This window comes from Oryzias latipes, chromosome 4 (genome assembly GCF_002234675.1).
Source record: "Oryzias latipes chromosome 4, ASM223467v1".
Lineage (NCBI taxonomy): Eukaryota > Metazoa > Chordata > Actinopteri > Beloniformes > Adrianichthyidae > Oryzias > Oryzias latipes.
Genome location: NC_019862.2, coordinates 8307045 through 8319112, shown reverse-complemented (window position 1 = coordinate 8319112; position 12068 = coordinate 8307045). Strand labels below are relative to the sequence as shown.

At 40.8% G+C, this 12068-nt stretch overlaps 1 protein-coding gene across 1 annotated transcript in view; it reads right to left on the bottom strand.

Moving 5' to 3' along the window:
- The window catches only part of LOC101168694 (fibrillin-2), a 73728-nt gene extending 69266 nt beyond the window's left edge, over positions 1 to 4462 (bottom strand). The window contains exons 1-2 of the mRNA XM_004067848.4: positions 4316 to 4462; positions 1953 to 2263 (exon numbers count right to left, since the gene is read on the bottom strand). Of these exons, the coding sequence (XP_004067896.1) occupies positions 1953 to 2131 (179 nt within the window). The 5' untranslated portion in view covers positions 2132 to 2263; positions 4316 to 4462. The remainder of the gene's footprint in view (positions 1 to 1952; positions 2264 to 4315) is intronic.
- Between the last annotated feature and the right edge of the window lie 7606 nt (positions 4463 to 12068).

Sequence of the window (12068 nt, the reverse complement as noted above, 5' to 3'; positions counted from 1 at the left end):
GTGACTGTGATGCCCTCACTGTAGTTTTCTCTCATTATTGGGTTCAAATGTTTCTAAACTCAGCATCACACTTCTCCTATATGATCCGCTGTCCGTCAATTTCCATATCGGTTTAGAAGCTTTGCATGGAAAGTTACCTCTGCAGCACATTCAGCTTAAACCTCCAACAGGACCAGGTGAACCTCTCTTTACAATTACAGTAAGCCTAAAGATTTAACCTTATTCATTTAGGAAATATTTTTAATTGTATTTATTAATTATTTACCTTTATTTAAGCAGGGAAGTCCTATTGAGATTAAAAATCTCTTTTTAAAGGAGCCCTGTGGGTGAAATTTAGTAGGTTGTTCATGTTTTGGGTGGCCGTGGTGCAGCGGTAGGGCGGTCGACCCATGATCGTAAGATTCCAGGTTCGATTCCCGCCTTGCACGCCCATGAGTCAAAGTGTCCTTGGGCAAGACACTGAACCCCACCTTGCCTCTGGTGATAGGCGGGCGCCTGTGTTTGGCAGCGGAGCTGCCACCAGTGTGTGAATGTGTGTGTGACTGGGTGAATGGGTCTGTGACTGTAAAGCGCTTTGTCCTTGTAGGAAGAAAGGCGCTATATAAGTATACGCCATTTACCATTTAAATAATTTCTTTTTATTTACAGATTTTTATTTGAACATGTTGTTTAATCTATTTGATCTATTGGTTTTATATTTTGAAGCTCGTTGTGATTTTATCTGTGAAACCCATTCACAAAAAATAAATGTAGTGTCTGTTTGTTACAATCTCTCCCAATTTGCTGTTTATCTTTCACTTTTCCCCATGTGTTGTCTGTCTTTCACACTTTTTTCCCGTCTGCTACTCTTTCAGCTGCTTTGTCACCTACAGCAGTGAAACAAATGCCCCCTTTCATACCCCCTTCTGGTGATCCGAATACCTCATTTCCTGTGGCTTGGCACTGGAGGAACCATAAGCTGGGACAGATGGGAGACTGATTGGAATAACTGATGCAAACACTGAAATCTGGCTCCAAGAAAACATCTTTTGTTTTAGAAATGGGGGGGGGGGGGTGTTAGCAGAAGCCTTTTTGATGGTAGAAATGTAACATTTACACTTAAAATGAGGGGATCTCGCCCTTCACTAAAGATTGGACTTTTAACACCAAATACAAACCAGATGAAAAACATTGAAGCCACACATAAACCGTTCCATCTTTCGGTTTCAAGGCCTCCAGATTTTCTTGCAGCTGTTTGAATAGATACTCAACATAAGTTCAATGCTTCTAGGGTTTTGACTGCTCCTTCATCGATACGGTTTTTGCACCTTAATAAAATGTATTTTCGGTTTGTTAAACAGTTAATGCTTATTGTCTCGTGTCTCTGATTTCTTGTTGTTTTGTCTAAAGGTAATGCTTGGAAAATATCAAATCAATTTTATATATAAGTTATTAAAGATTTTTTTCTATCATTTTACTGCCGCTATATATATTTTAAGGTGTTGTATTTCTCCAGGTTCCTATTGGAAATATTGTGTTATTTCAAAAGATATTTTACCCCGTCAGCAGGGTCATCTTTGATTTTTGTTTTCAGAAATGATAAAGAAAGAAATAAAGAAAAGAGAAGATTTTCTCTGCCAGCATCCTTTAAGCTTTCCAACTCACCAGCCATTGAAGATCCTTATTGGCTAAACATACCTGACCCAGATAGTCGACAGCACATTTCTTAAAACCAGCAGGATAGTGACCTTAAGGCCTGAAGCCTGACAACCCTGCTTTAAAACAACTATTTAAACCTAAATCATTTTATTAATATGGATCTAATCATTGCATCAAGGAAACATTGGTTTCATTATTTATTTTGTAGTGAATAAAGCAGATTCACCAACCGACATTCTGGGCTAGTTGCTACACATTTTTGGCACTGAAAGGCTGGTTGGTTGATCTGTAAAGAACTGCCACAGAATCCTCACCCTCTCAGAGTCTCCTGGCCACGGCGCCGAACCCGCTGTACTTCCTTTTGATCCACACTCCCAGTGAAGCGGCTAGCTTGGTAAGGTCCATTTCCAGTTTCCCCAACAGCGAGGTGAGCCGACCACAGACATGCCACCGTCCATCCTAGCAGCACTTGAACCAGCTGCCCTGATCCCATTGGTGTGCCGGACAATCCCTCCGACCCAATCGCCCGCCGCTTCGGCTCACCTGCTGTGCAATGTGCGGTTGCGGAGTGAGCAGACTTAAACCAGATCTAGACCAGGTCCAGGTGTGTACTCCACAGCAGAGGCTAAACACAGCAAGAAAGATGTGAAAATTAAGAAAAACAGGTCAAACACGTGTTTACATTGAGAAGGACAGAAGTTTCATTTGAGTTTAAGAAACAAACGCCACGCTACAAACCAGAAAACCCGCTGTTTCTTTTAAGGGGATGATTTTTATGCAGCATCGCTCTTAACGGTTCACACCAGTTCATTTTAAAACAGGCTGTTAAAGACTTTTCCTCTTTACGTTTTACAGTCCTGCATTAGTGGAACATTTTCAAATGTTTGTGGCATCGGTCCTCATAAACCATATTTATATACGTGGACAAAACAGCTTACTGTTTAACATATCATAGGGAGTAATCTAAGACAGATGGAGGGAGAGATATATGGACAGATAGAATTTATTCCAGACTCGCAGTCCAATAAATCATAAAAATAAAACCCAAATGCAATACAATAAAAGGTGTCAGTGCCAGGAGAGCACAGGATAAAATGACCATCCATCTTTTTAACCTGCTATGTCCCGTTCAGGGTCACAGGGTTGCCAAAGCCTGTCCTGGCTACTGTTGGGTGAAGTAAACCCTGGACAGGTCTCCAGTCTGTCACAGGGCACACAGTCTCTCCCACTCACACCTAGGGAGACTTTAGAGTAACCAATTAACCTAAGAAGCATGGTTTGGGACAGTGGGAGGAAACTGGAGGACCCAAAGAAAACCCACACATGCACGGGGAGAACATGGAAACTCCACACAAAAAAAAGGCCCACCTGGGATTGGAAACAGGGACTATAAGGCGAGAGCGCTAACCACTGCCCCACCATGCAGCCCAGATAAAAAGTCGTGAAAAGTATAATTAAAATGTCAGGAAAAGAATTATACCAAAAACTTAGAAATAAATAAATAAAATATTATGACAAAATGATTAAGGAGAATTTATTCTCTAATGTATACAGAAAAAAATGATTTAGGGGTAAAGAAACAAAGAAAGCAGGTCATAAAAAACAAAATGCATTTGATCAGGTCGTATACATTTGATTAGTTGCATATTAATCAAACAACAGTGAATAGAATCTTATTCCTAACAGACTTTGTTCAAACTTTTTTTCTGCTCTTCTTTCCTTCTTAAAAGGCTGCAGGTTAGAAAGAGAACTGTGGGCCCCTGGTGATATACAGCCTTAGCAAAGCAAACCTCATCTTCTCCAACCCTGAACCCGATCCCAAAAACAGTATAATCGCAAATAACTGCACAAACCCTTTTAAACAAAAAGAAATCTGCTCTAGTCTGCAGAATTCAATTCAAAATGTTCACAAGGGACTTGCAAAGATGTACGAAACTGTTTGGTTCTGCCTGACCTGAAACTCAAACTTTAGGGGGGATTTCTTTGATTCTGACAAAAATGCATTTTTGCTGCAGTACAGTATGGGGAGGGGGGGGGGGGGGGGGGGGGCACAATCATTTACCCAAATGAACCCTCTCATCCCTGGACTAAAGGGGGTTTTCCTTATGACACTTGATTGCAAAGCTGGAATTAAAGTCTAGAGTGTAATTTTGACATCTAAGGTGGTGAAGAATTTTAAAAGAGATTTACATTCACTCTCCTCTGCCCCCCCCCCCCCCCCCCCCCCCAAAAGGGGGCCAAGCCAGCCATTAAAGCCATCTGCTGCGAGCTGACAGGAAGGTGAAAATGGTTTGTCCACGACTGAACAGTCATGCCTCTGCAACTTTATGAATGAATAAACCAACTGGCTCTGCGCATAAAACGCGCAAAACGCTCCAAAGAGGCATCAACCGATGTGTTTGGACTGTTTCGTTCTTTTTTCTTTCTTTTCTTTCTAACAAATTTTCCTTGCAGGTTTTTTTTTTTTTTTTTTTTTGTGGTGGGGGAAAGTGACTTTTTCTTCCCGCCCTGCATCCTCAGCCTCGCATTTTTTGGTCCCCATCTGCAGAGCAGTCATGCATAGCAGGATAATCCCCGTGAAACCAGCACGGGCTTTTGAAACAAAAGCTACAAACCACGCCATTCACACCCAAATGACTTATCCAGAGATGTGAAGTGGGCCACATGCAGTATTTACCTTAGAGCGGTCGGTGCGCCTTTGCGTCGAGAAGCCCCGCGCGTGGAGAAGACAGGATACGGCGCGTCCCAGTGTGGAATACTGAACTGGAGAGAAAAGGAGAAAAGTTTGGGAAACCTCTGTTTGGAGGAGAGGGGAGGGGACACAGAATGAGGCAGAGACAGAGGGGGTAGTAACGGACTGCAGGACAAACCCACATTCCTCAAGACTTCTTGAGTTGTTGGAACAGGGGCCAAGCAGCCACTGAGGCTGACATGACTTCACGGTTAATCTGAGATATCGGGATATCACAACGTCTGTTCTGCTCTCTGATGGTTTGCATGTCAAAGTGTCATAAACATACCACTCAGAGGGTCTTTAATTGCAAACTTCTGTGCCCCCCCCCCCAGCTCTCTACATAAAACTGCAGAGCAGCTTTCAAGAAGGAAAGCCAAAATGTCCCATTTCTGACTCTAAAGGTGCATCACTTTTATTTTTATACCTGGGGCGGAGCTACAAGGGAGCAAGAGGGGCCAGTGCCCCCCCCCCCAAGAAAAATCTTAGCCCCCCATTTTTTGGGTGAATATTAGAATCATCAGTGGAAAAGATTAAGAAGTCAACAATACAAGCTTCTTTACGGACTAATAAATGCACCGCATATAAAAGAACCACTGTTTTAATATTAATAACAATAATAAAACAGTTTGAAATACATATTTGTAATCCTTCCATTTGTATTGGCCTTCCACTCAGCTCTTCTCCTTTGCCACCCTTCCAAAGTCTTCTGCACCCCTACTTCGCCCCTTCGTCTAAAATTTTCTAGCTCCACCTCTAATTGTACCATACCTGAACAATTCATCTCACATTTTTTTAAAAAGACTTTCATACAGTACAGAAAAGGGAAAACCAAAAGGGGTTTTGCATTTGGAGTTGGGGTATGTCCTTATTATTCTCTTTGAATCAATACATAAAGCATTTAACTAACTTTGTAGCAATACGATAAAATGCTTATATACCCATGCAAAATCATTGTTTGAGCTATTAAGTGTATTTTAATGTTCATTCCACACAAAAAAAATTTGTTCCATTCATGAATTTATGAATATTCCCCTAAAAACCTTCTCTCCCAACTCAGGGAAATGAACAGGTTCTAACGAGCTGACGTAGTGAGAACAGCCCCTTCCAGGTAGAGTCTGTGCTGCCAGCACCGTCCCCAGGCTAACAGACACGCCCACTTTCTCTAAGGAGCTAGCGGTGATCTGCAGAAACGCTTTCTATTCATATGTGCAATATGCACATCTATCTTTACGAAAGTTCAGATGTTGTTTGTTTTCGTGGGCCAAATGCAGACACGCTGCAGAGGCCGGCTCTAGGTTAACGTCATGAAATGGGCGGCGCCCACAAGGAATGAAAGGCGGAGCCCCAGAGATCCTGTCTGTAAAAATGCAATTTAACAGGAAAACTTTCTTTTTTTATTGGTATTTTTTGTTTTAAGCTACAAAACCAAAATGTCTGCCGAAAATGACAGCTTCAAACATAGAAACCAGCATTTTGCAGTGTTACATTAATTTATTCAGGCATTGTTTGCATTGCTGTGTCAAACAGAGTGTTATCCTGTTTTTAGTGCACACAACACAACCTTCACAGTGGTTCACCTTCAGCCATCTTGGTAAAAGCAAGCTTGTGATTGGACATTATTTTGCTTAAATCACATGGACATAGAAAGGCAAAGACATTAGAGACCAAACAGAAGGAGATACTGACAAAGTTTGACGGAAATCGATTATTTACCTCCTGATCGAACTGTATTTTTTACCAACATAATCGTGTTTATATCTGGTTTTCAGCTTCTACTGCTGTTACCATCAGTTCTCAATCGATTGTTTGATACGTATCTGTGTCTTTTACAGCTCTAATTTGGAGTGAAACCATGTTACATTAATGTTTTGTGATGTTTTCTTGTGCTTATAAAATCCTTAGTGGCAAATCTGCACTTTGCCTGTTTGTTGGGAAACTTAGGTAAAGTGTTTGACTTAGTGTCATATCTCTGTGCCAGAGGGACCCTAAACCAGAGTGAAATTGGTGTATACTTATATACTTATGTATAGCACTTCACTACCTTCTTAGAAGGTCCAGTGTGCTTTACAATCACAGTCCCGTTCACCCATGCACACACACACACATTTACACACTTATGGCGGCTTCGCTGCCGAACACTGGCGCCAACCTATAACCCCAGGAGCAATGTGGGGTTCAGTGTCTTGCGCAAGGACACTTTAACATACCTAACCTGTGATCTTCCAACCAGAGGTCGGCTGCACTACCTCTGTACCATTGCTGTCCACCAGCTTAAAGGAAGTGAAAAGGAAAGAGAAGAGCAAAAATGGCAATGAGTAGTAAAAAAATAAAGGCAGAAATAGTTCCTCCTTGATAATATAGTACTGGTTGTTAGTTCAGCGTTTGAAACTTTTTCCTATTAAACTTTTTTTTTCAATCTCAAAAAAAGAAGTAATAAAATTGTTATTGGTTGTTGTTTGTATCTGATTATTTAGGATTGCTGATTAAAAGACCATTGTTAATTTTTGCATAGCACCCCAATAAACCTCTGGGTTTCACCAGTGTGTTCTGCAAAACTGATCATTGCTTTCCTGTTTTTACATTTATAGGTAGCCTGAAAAGGGGACAAAACGTCTTTCTGTTTATGTCGTCAGATCATATGAAAGCAAAGAATATGATGTTATATTTTCTCTCTGAATGGCATAATTTGCATTGAAGAAAGTGAATGGAAAGGTTTTGCATTTCAAAGAAGTTTTACTTTATTTATTATCACAAAACAATTTACAATATTTATTTACAATATTTCAAACTTATTTCTGTGAAAAACAAACACCAAGGTTTTGCTATTTTAAGCTGACAATAAAAGTAAGACATGCTTCATGTTGATTGATCACTCTAAATTGCCCCTAAGTGTTCCAGTGACTGTATTGTTGTGTGATTGTGTGGCCTTGTCCATGGCGTACTCTGCCCTCGCCCAAACAAGGGTAGGCTCTGTTACCCTGACAGGTATACAGTGGGTCAAGAACATGGATGGATGGATGGATGGATGGATGGATGGATGGATGGATGAATGGATGGATGGATGGATGGATGGATGGATGGATGGATGGATGGATGGATGGATGGATGGATGGATGGATGGATGGATGGATGGATGGATGGATGAATGGATGGATGGATGGATGGATGGATGGATGGATGGATGGATGGATGAATGGATGGATGGATGGATGGATGGATGGATGGATGGATGGATGGATGGATGGATGGATGGATGGATGGATGGATGGATGGATGGATGGATGGATGGATGGAATAAAAAGATATCTGGACATTGTCTTAAATCAGAATTTTTAGCAATTACTGACTCTTGGACTCATACACACATAATCTTTCCAACATTTTTGTGTCAGAATGTTCTGGTCCTCAGTTTGTTTTTTGGTGTAAAGGAAATCCAGGATGCTGTCAAACTAGCCCATTACTTGTAGCACGGTCACACAGTATGAAACGTGGTGTTGCCGGGGCTTTTTAGGAATCTGACTATATAAAAGAATCAGACAGCATTATTCTCAAATTCCCTCATGTCTGCTTGTGTCCCCTTTCTTTCTTTTATTCCACTGACTCCCAGCAGTCCCTCCATTCCCCGTTTAAACAGAACCACATTTTGCATAGACATCTGACTACAGAGAAAGCAGGCCACCGTCTGGACAGCATTGTACTGTCAGAGCCCGGGAAATACTTCTACTAGTATTTCCTTCCACCTTTACTTGCTCTGTCTCTCACCCATTTCCCTTTTTTTCCGGCGAAAACATTTGTTGAAAGATTCCCCGTCAACTCAAGAAAAAAACCTGTAACTTGTGACCCAAATGAATGACTTTGAATAATTTTTCTAATGTTGGATTTATTTCTTTTAGTTTGTTTAGTTCAGTTTAGTGTTAGTTTGTCTATTAGTTCGGCTCAAGATGCACTCAAACAAAAAACCATGCAGGACATGAAACTGTCATGTTTTATAGCACTCCATCAAAGAAAGATGCTCCCGCTGGGGTTTCTCAGTCTTGTGGCTACACGCTCTCTTAATGAAAGAAGCAGGCTATTTGTTTTCCACAGAGCAGAATGTATTAATGTTATCATCATTTCATGTGTCTGGTCCAAGAGGAGCAGTAATGTTTGGATTACTCCAGTGCTGAACATGGCTCACATGGCATGAAAAAGGAGGTTTGCATCATCCTCGTGCAAACACTTTAAGTTTACGTTCACCCACGCATCCCATCCGGAGCTGTAATCACCAGCATTCATTAAAACTGATGCTTTAATGCTGTGACTCTGCTCGGGAGCGTATTGACAGCTTCTTTCGTCTGACCCTTAAAGCTTGATTTCCTCAATCTTGAGGTTACAAATTCCTCCCTGAACTGAATCACGACCCTGACAGCTTCTCAGCGGGGAAAAATTCGCGGCCAGAATTCTCCACGCTGTGCTGTTGCACAAAAGGTTGAAGCAACTTATCTCAGGGTTAAAAAGAAAACAAGAAAGAAAAAAGAGTTGTCAGGTGTGGAAAAGGGTAAGTGAATTGGATTTAAACATAGCAAACGTCCAAAACTATCTTAATCTAAAGACCTGATCAAAGTTTTTACTCTTGTTGGCAATAGATTTACATTTGGTGGTAGGGTTTGAAAGTCTCATATAATGACTAAAACTCCACTGACTGTAAATGAGAACTGGAGTGAGTAAATATGATGCCATCCACAGAAAATGCCTTACTTCCAGACCCAACCAAAAGAAGTAAATTCAGTCGCCATTTTTCCGTGGTGCACCATGTTGGAACCAGAAATCGTCAGTCAGCAGGAATTAGTCTAAGGCATTGTTTCTATGGCAACCACTCGCACTAATCAGGAATAAGCTTGATGGAAGTCCAGCCCCCCACCACTTGAAAGCGAGCAACACGAAGTATGTCAATCAAATGTTTTGAATGTTGGATGTGAGACCACCGACTTTTTTTGAGAACAAGCTAATTCTCAAGTGCAATATCACAGGGCTGTGCAATACTTAATATAATATACTGTGCAATTTGAAACATACTTTCTGTGCAATACTCACCAGGAACCACACCGTAACATATTGATATCACATTGACATTATTTTATTTATTTATGTCTGAATGTAAACGGCTGGCCCGGGACCAGAGAGCCTAATTTCGTTTTATCATGTGATGAAATGACAATAAAGATTTCCTGATTTCCTGATTTCCTAATTCCTTTTATAAAGGCATCTGATTGGTCAGTTTCTAACTTGAAATACAGAAAACATATAATAAAAACAGGATTAGCACAAACATTTAAAAAAAAGAAAAGGTATCAGAAGAAGAATGGATATTCTGACAAATAGAATGACTTATAGAAAAATTCTCTATAGAAGTCTAGATTTTGGCTTCTTGGAGCCAGCAGGTACTTCCTGTTTGGTACGTCAGCGAGGATGAGGAGTCACTCCAGTACTCAGATACAGTTAATGGTTCTATCCCATAGAAAAACTGAAACAGTCTTCAGGGCTGACCCAATCAAATCACTGAAAAAAAGAAACAAAAATTGAATTAAACTTGGTTTGTTTTGGTCATTTTTCTGCGTGTGACTTTATGCAAAACTCCTCGGTAGGGTGGCAACAATTAATCGATTAATTGATCATCTTGCAAGAAATAAAAGGAGTATGGAAAACTTCACTTCCGCTGTTCAGTACCCGGTATTTCTCTCTGAGTCACACTGCTTGAAATTTTGGCTAAAGATCTTCTGGATCCATTTTAGGTCAGAGAAGCTGATCGTTCAAAATAAACTGATATTGAAAGTTAATCAAATCAGGAACAACAAATTTCGAATCAAATGGAATTGTTATTAAAATGAATCTTTCTCCCCCACTCCTCTGTTCCAGCTTGTATTTGGCTTTCACATGGGGCATCATTGTTTATTCACCACAGCTGCTTCTTGTTTGTCATTGTCCTCCCAGCAAATACAGTCTTTGGTTTTCTTTGTTCCTTGTTTGATCCTTTCACCTCCCTTGCTGCTTTCAGCTTCATTGCAGTTGTTTGATTTACAGTTTATTCCCCCCCAAAAAAGTGTTTTTTCTTGTTTTCTATTTAATTAAACAAAAAAGTTAACGTTCCATCAAGCTGCTCGCTCTGTTGTGCTGTTGACTCATCTCACTGGACCTTTCTTATGTATTTAGAGCCCATGGCTGAGAAATATTGAGATTATGTGGTTTCTAAAATGGAAATCTGTCAGCAACCAGACTGCATAAGAGACCCACCCATGAAATGATTGCTGGGTAATTTTTGACACTTGGAATAAATCTGTTTGTATATCTGGATATTGGTTGGTTTGGTGTCATCCATTAAGAATGAAGTGAAAGAAAGTGGCTGTGAAGGTGTTACTTTAATAGAACATTTATGTATTTTTTTTTCAAACCAAGTTCTATTGAGACTCTAAACTTTCTATTGATCAAAGAAAGCATGCACACATCGCTGACCTTCATCGCTCACCTTCAGAGTTACAATCATCCACATTGCATCATCTGACTTTGTCCTCAGTTTGTTTATGTTATAACAGAGACTAAATGTGAAATCATGGGAGCAGGATGAGTGCACGTCCAACTGTGCTGGTGTGGTTTTGGTAAAGAAGAACTGAAGGGTTTGATTATCTTTATGGTCCTGGTCTGTGGTGGGAGTCTGTGGGGTCAGGGTGAAGCGTGACAGACTATAGAGAATCCCAGGCGGGAATCTTGTGGTTCACCTGTGAGTTTTTTTTCCTGTATGAGGAATAATCTGATTCCCAGACTAGATTCTTAGAAAGATACATAGATTGTTGAAGTCATGTCTGTCCATTAATTCTCAATCAGTGCGTTTCCTTGTCAGCGGGGCATTTCTCATTTTACCTGGAGGATGGATTTCATTAGAACTGGCCTTGTGCAGCTGTGCAGCACAAGTGATGCAGTGGGCAAAGAATGCAGAACTTCAAAGTAGTACAGAGGCAGGGACAAAGGATGTCAGTGTTCAAGGCAAATGAGAATATGTGATCTCATAAAACAGCACACAAACACATCGGAGAGGGAAAACCTGCCCTGCATGTCCCACGCTGGCTTTGTGGGGAATCAGGGGAGGAGGAGGCAGGAATACACGTGATGTTGTTCCCCAACCATTCAGCAGACTGTAACTCTGGACAGCCTGCCCAAAATGACTGTCAAAACATATACAGTGAAAGAGAGGGACTGAGGGGAGATGATATGCAGCTGAAATGTGGAAGACTTTTGGAATTCTGCAGCCCATGGGGTGAAACTTTTGGACATGGACGCCAGGTTCCACAAAGCTTGGAGCTGCAAAAGAAAGAGGCATCAGTCCAGGAGAAGAAATAACAAGAGAAAGAAGGCACATATCAAAGATTTGGGAAGGCAACACGGTTAAAAAAAAAAGAGAGAGAGAAGAAAGAATCCTCTGAATGCTCGCTAACAGTTAAAAGACTAATGGCTTTCAGATGTGTGCAACAGCTTTTGTATTTTCAGGGGAGCATGAAACATTCCCTCTCAGGGGAATCCAAACAATGCAGACCGAGAACCCACGAGTTTTAACTAACGTTTGCTTTTGTTTCACATCTTACATTTTTTAAATCTGTATTTTTCTTTTCTTTCGTTTTTAGACTTCTTTTTTTTTCCTGGGCGGGGGTTGTGCTCTCCCTATTTC